Source organism: Aptenodytes forsteri, unplaced genomic scaffold, assembly GCF_000699145.1.
Source record: "Aptenodytes forsteri isolate BGI_AS27 unplaced genomic scaffold, ASM69914v1 Scaffold278, whole genome shotgun sequence".
Lineage (NCBI taxonomy): Eukaryota > Metazoa > Chordata > Aves > Sphenisciformes > Spheniscidae > Aptenodytes > Aptenodytes forsteri.
The window spans coordinates 502,284-508,965 of record NW_008795907.1 but is presented as its reverse complement, the minus strand read 5'-3'; the positions used below and the strand labels follow the sequence as shown (position 1 = coordinate 508,965).

The 6,682-nt window shown below is 37.8% G+C and overlaps 1 protein-coding gene across 1 annotated transcript in view; it reads right to left on the bottom strand.

Annotated features, from left to right (window-relative positions):
* Positions 1-6,682, bottom strand: part of WWTR1 (WW domain containing transcription regulator 1) — a 74,330-nt gene that overhangs the window by 31,852 nt on the left and 35,796 nt on the right. The window contains exon 3 of the mRNA XM_009284329.1: positions 3,015-3,177. Coding sequence (XP_009282604.1) covers positions 3,015-3,177 — 163 coding nt within the window. The remainder of the gene's footprint in view (positions 1-3,014; positions 3,178-6,682) is intronic.

The window sequence follows — 6,682 nt, the reverse complement described above, 5'->3', positions numbered from 1 at the left end:
GCCCCCCCGGCCAGCTTTCCCCAGTTTATGTACTGAGCATGACGTCACATGGTATGGAATGTCCCTTTGGCCAGTTTGGCTGTGCCCCCTCCCAGCTTCTTGTGCACCTCCAGCCTTCTCAGTCGGTATAGCATGGAAAACTAAAAAGTCCTTAGCTAGTGTAAGCATTACCTAGCAACAACTAAAACATCCGTGGTTATCAACTTTGTTCTCATCCTAAATCCAAAACACTGTACCAGCTACTAGAAAGGAAATTAACTCTATCCCTGCCGAAACCAGGACAGTGCCTTTTGTACACTTCCCAGCAAATATTGCTGAAAGGAGTTCATAAACCAAAGCAAAAAGCTGTACAGAACAGACCACATTTTCCATCTCTTCATAAGAAGCATAGCAAGGAAAACACATGCATTAGTAATTGGAAGTGCAGACCAGTATGCAGACCTGGAATACTTAAATCTTTTTGTTTTAAGTGGCACATCTTCAAAAGAAAAACAACTTTTAATTCCTACAGTACCAAAAAACGCTTAGGCAAAAGACAGATAAATAGACTTCATTTGCTAAGAAGTTACAAAATTATGGCCAGAAGAGTGGCTTAACTTGGTATCCAGTTTCCATTTCTCCTCTGATGTCTGTAAGAAGTTGGCACAATCACTTCTGGCTTAGAAGTCTGACTGCCAGACCAACAAATTGCTCACTTCAATGTCTGAGCAGACCCAAGAAAGCAGGTTTAGCAGTAACACTGTTAGCATTGCAGAAGAGCAGAAAGGCCCTTCCTTTTGCCCAAGATAATTTCAAAATAGAGACATTCTACTTTAGTACTGCAAACTGCACTCACATGTATTTTAAATTGTCACATGAAGTATTCAGAGGCTACTGTATCTGTTCAGATTACTGCAATCTTGTAATTTCTGTGTATATATATGTATATATATACACACAGTTTCTAGATTAAATCTTTTAAAATATATTTTTAAATAAAAGAGTGTCACACTTGGTGTGTTCAAACAGGCGGATTGGAAAATCAGGGACTGTGATGCTGAATTTAATAATATGGTGCTGAAAGTGCTACTCAGCTGCGCAAAGAGATTTGCTTGCTCCCAAAGCGTCACAGCATGCCTTTCAAAAGCCACCAGAATGAGAAAAAGTTCACCAAAACGTACTGACAAAATATTTTCTTGATTAAATAAATAAGGACACTGGAAATTTTTACATACTACTTCTAGTGGGCTAATGTTTAGGAAATTCAGTCACAGATCTGAACCACTATGCCAAGCACTATATAAATACCTACCAAAAAGCGGAACCTCATCTATAAATGTGAAAGGTACTGAATGAAATATAGTCTGTATTTCATGTGACAGATTTTGAAGTCTGTAGAAATGCCCCTGTTGGGCACCTGAAGTCCCTTCAAGAACAGACCCTTAATTAGGTGTATGCTTTTATTTCTAATCCTTTGTATCTTGAGAAAGGCCCTCTGCTAAAATTCAGTGTACAAGTATTTCAGTACAGGATTTGGCTTTGATTCACTTCCACTGACAAACTGGGGGAAAAAGCTTGCTGTACACTGATTTACAACACCTCCTTTGGTTTTTAATTAGAGAGAATGTAATGGATGTCAACATAAGCTGAGGAGTTGGTATGAACAAAAAACCCCACTGTCCTATTCTTACCTCTTGGCCATTTCAGAATTGCTATAAACAGATTGACCTAAATGCAGCTGTGGTTTGAAGTAACACGCGCAGAACAATTGTTAGTTTTACCACGTAGTATGACACACTGCAGTACACCCTAACCTTTCAGATTTTACTCAGGTTTCTTCTTCAGATAACCACTCTCATGATACAATTTGCCACTGTCTGCTAAATCACATAACATAACCAACACCTTTTACTGAATATATTCAAGCAGGACAGTTGCTGAGAGAAAGGTAAAAGAAAGAACTGAAGTTAGTTACCTCAGGGGACAGACTAGGTGTTTATTATAAATTTAAGACAAAAGTAAATATGTATACTGCATTACTGCTATTAGTGACCACTGGCAGCCAAATGTTTGCCATTTTCTTGGTATGTGAAGAGACAGCCCTGATGAACCACACTGCAAATGAATAATCATGAAATCATGAGACCAACTTACCAAAAATTAAGCTGAACAAGAATCTGGTCTGTGTTTTTAAGACTATCTATTTGACATAGTTTTGTGATCTTGAGTCTGTAAGCTCACCTACCTGTTACTCATTTTCTTGAGTGGTAGAAAAGTTAAAACTGCAGAAGTAAAATATTAGGGATTTTTTCTAATTCTCAATGATGCATGAAAATTATTTCTTCCATTTACATCTTTTCTTTAAAATTTTCAGAGTTTTCACAGCTTTATTTTCACTAAGGCTCATATCTGGCAAAATCAGAGGAACATAAGTTGGTGCTTAAATTTAAGCTTGAAGTGCTAAACAGGAACAGCAATGAAACCACACAATTATAGAAAGTCTTCAGGTAATTCATACTGCAAAACAGACTTTTTAGTATTTTGCAAATAGCTTCCAGTGCAGAACCTAACTATGCAAAAAAAACCCACCACCATGAACAAACAAACAAACCAGCTACAACTTCTGACCTGAAGAAACATAGGAAAGACTGCATACATTATCTAACACCATTTTGCACACTAAGCTTTGAAAATTATATGGTGGGCTTGTAGAAGCTTTATACCACCTCTGAATGAAAAAGCACAGGAAGAGCTTATTTTTCTGTGTTCAATACTACATCAAAAATTTGTCACAGAGGCTCTAAAATAAAATGCATGAGATGTTAGAACTTCACCTCAAACAGTACGAATTCACTTGCTGCCAACTCTACAGAGGGAAAAATAAGAAAAGGAAGTGGAGAACACACTGTTAGGCCTGATAGCAGAATCAGAGCTACCCTTCTTGAAGCAAAAATTACTTTGGCAAACAAATCACTAAAAGGTAGCTCTCCTCTCTCTTTTGTATTTTCACCACAGAGATGACATCCAGTACTCACCAAGATTTGGCTGAGACATTGCCATAGACCTCTGGGGTATTGGTGTGGAAGTAGCTGAAGGATGGTGGCTCATGTGATTCAGCGGTTGGTTCATAGTTTTTCGAGGATCTTGCCATGTTGTAATTTTTTCTATGTGACTGAGAAAGAAAAGATAAAACACAAGCTTAACACAAAATGCCCAAGTATATTATATACATGGTTAGGCATAATGTCATGAAAGTCCTATTTGCTTTTCTTACCCCACATTTTTCTACCCTTCTCATCTCACCCTAACCCATTTCAAATTATCTACCATCTTCTTGTCATTTATTTTTATTTCCGATCTTTTGCCCCTGCCATTCTAACTTTTTATGCACTACTGTTGAATTTACTTGCACAATTCGTGAATTCTATTATGATACTGAAAATCTGTAATAAAAACTCATCTTCCAGATTATTTAATTGTCCAAAAGTTGTTTACTCTTGTCCTATCAGTCTTTTTCTACATACTCAAATATATGGCCATTCTTCATTCAGCAATAGATGATCATTTTGCTGAGTTTTGAAAAGACAAGTGTTTGTCTTGCCAAAGCCAACTGCTTTGTTCCTTACCACACCGTGAAAACTAGTCTGTCTGTATGTCTCCAAGAATATCAGAATATATTCTCATTACCAAAAGGGGCAGATTATGTCCTCATGACTCATGTGTAATCACCAATTTCTCTGTAAAGGCACCAACAGTTTTTATTGCAATGTAGTCAATGTAGGTCAACAACGGATCTACCACCCTAGTATGTAAACCCTCATGTACCTACATTACCCTGAAAACTATGGAGTAGTGCATAAATCTGCATGAGATTTTACAGTGAGGTAACTATAAAGTGTGATCTCTAAAATATTTTTTGCCACAGAATAACAGTGGTGAAGGAACTGTGGTTTTGTTGCAACTGAAGGTTTTCATTGAAATGCATCAGTTTTGAAAGAAACTTATCAGGACAAGGATTTTAAGGCTCAGCATGTAATTCTATTTGAAACAAGAAAAGAAAAAGGAACTGTCTTAAAGCAATCAATAGTCTGGTATCTATCTAGAGACTGCCTGTTCCATGTCCAGCTTTCTGCCCAACTGACTAACCAGGCTACTGATTACCGGCTAGACTTGGATGGGTTTTCCTCTATTAGTTTTTTGCTAGAGAACTTTAAAAGAGATAAGCCTTCAAGAAGAACATGTAAAGAAGGATAAAAATTTAAATATTCTGTGTCTGGAAAACCATTCCAACACACCTTTCATAAAAGCACAGTCTAACATCACCTTTACTGAACTCAGTCTCAAATTTGTCATTGCTACTTTCACCTACATTATTATTAGTAATTGCCATTACTGCTGTGACCACTCCACACCTTCAGACTCAGCTGATCACCAGTACTATTTCACAAGCAAGTTTCTGTCTATTGTGATGTTACCACATCCAAACTCTTTACAGTAAGTCTCTGATATTACCAAAAATAATGTGAATTACAAGCAGGGAAAAAAACCCCAACAACCTGAACCATTTTTTAAAGAACAGAAAAAAGTGACACTGTCTTTATTTAGTCTGTAGCCATTTTCTTTTCCTAATATTTTACATTTAATGTACAGTTCCGAAACTGTAACTGAAGATCACACTTTCACTTCGACGCTTATCTAAAACTCAGCCTCTAAGCTGTTGAGCCACTTCCTTTCTTCATGGCTTCTAGAATATTTGTTTGTTATCATTCACAGTGAAACCACCCACCATTGCTTCTCCCTAGCATTAAAACACTTTATTCTCCCCTCATTGTAAACTTTTTTTATATTTTAGCTTTTCCTCTTTTTACTCTTACTTTTCAAGTATAAGAATGCTTGTATCCAGTTTAGTTAAATGATCTTTTTCCAAAATTAAGAAATGGCATTCTGAATGAAAGATGCTGCTGTAACAATAAATCGGGCAATGTTTTCTGTTAAGTCCTAATTGTGCCTAAATGAGATGAAAAGCATTTTTATTTAAAGTTCCATTGTTTTGTTTCTCTGGCACTGTAATTCAAATAAAGAAGGTACACTTAATCAAAGCTATGAATTTTGGAATATCAACACGTAATAGAAAAGATTTTTCCCCAAATAGTGAGAAACATGTTTTCAAGCATGAGCTTTAGTGATTAAAATAACGCCTTGATGAAGCTTGTATCAAAACACACACATTTCTCACTTTAATACTTTTTTTTACATGCAAATACTGTAAAATTTAAGCAAAAAGGTTAAAATTACATCAGACTTTTTTTCCTGTAATGTTCATCTCTAAAAACTGAAAGCAATTCCTGTTAGGAAAACCTGAAGCACAAGTTAAAGTATTTATGAAGTCAGTTGTATTAAGCAATCTGTAACTTGTTTGAACGTATTCCTCACTCTAACTACAAATCCAAAACCTTTAATGAGAACTGCCAATTACATACAACGGGCAATAACAGGAAGTGCTCTTAACAAAAAGACACACTAGAATACCAAAATGGTCAACTTCAAAATTCTGTTTTGTTATCAAAGTTCCTTTCAGCAGTAACATTCTCACATTGCATGGGCATGATCATTCATTTTTTGATTCAGGTTAGAGCTATGAACACATGCAGAGTCGTGTATGTGAGTCTGTACTTAAGATTTTGAGGATCCTTCCATTTTAAGAATTTGGGAAAAGAGAACAAGTCTACCCAGTACAGTGCTCGGTCAGCCTCACAGTAAAATAGTGTTTTCTGATGTTCAGAGGAAACCTCCTGTGTTTCAGTCTGTGCCCATTGCTTCTGGTCCTGTCAATTAAAGAGGTTGTATGTAATAGCCTGCAGTGAACCAAGCAGATTGAAGCCAATTCATGCATTTCACTCTAGTGTCCAACTGAAGCGTGTAGCACAAGAAAGTCCCTGGCAAAATCTTTGGTTTGTTTCAGGGAAAGAAAGATGCAAGTCTTGCAGTTCATGCTGAACCACACTCAGCACTGTCAGCCACTCATGGGTGCAGGGTTTGGCACTGGACATGGCTTTAATGGTGTGAAAAGGTGTGAAATATTACCTTCAGTTAACAGGACAAGCATTTTTCTTCTGGAATTGTCTTCAAACCCACAAATCCCAGCAGCAAGTACCACACAAATCTTGAAAACTGGGCAGTGGGTAAGATTTGCTGGTTTTAGTTCGGTTTTCTAACCATTGCTGAGCTCCTGTTCTTTAAACTGTTGCTACAGCTACCTAATTTTCTACCCCAGTATTGCCAGCTGTTATTTCATTTATTTATTTATTTATATTTTTATTATTTAATTTTGTCTTCTTGCCTGAATGGTGGAAGATAATAACCATGTCACAGTGATGCAGCACTAACTCCAGGCACGAGCCCTGGCGATGTCATGGCTATGTCACAACAGACAGCCACCAGCTCCTAGAACCAGCCCTGGTGGTGTCATGGCTGTGTCACAGCAGACAGAGGTGGTGGCCATGTCACAGGGGAGTTGCTGGTGACGTGGGTGGCCCAGGACAGGTGTAAAAAGGGCTATGCAAGACCAGGCTGGCAGACAAGTAGCCAGGTGAACAAGGGCTGAGAGGAGAGGGCAGGGGAGGGATGGGCAGGGGCTGCCCACGGTGGTGGAGAGTGGTTGCTCCTCTTTTGTGGCTTCATGACTGGAGTGCTGCAATGGATG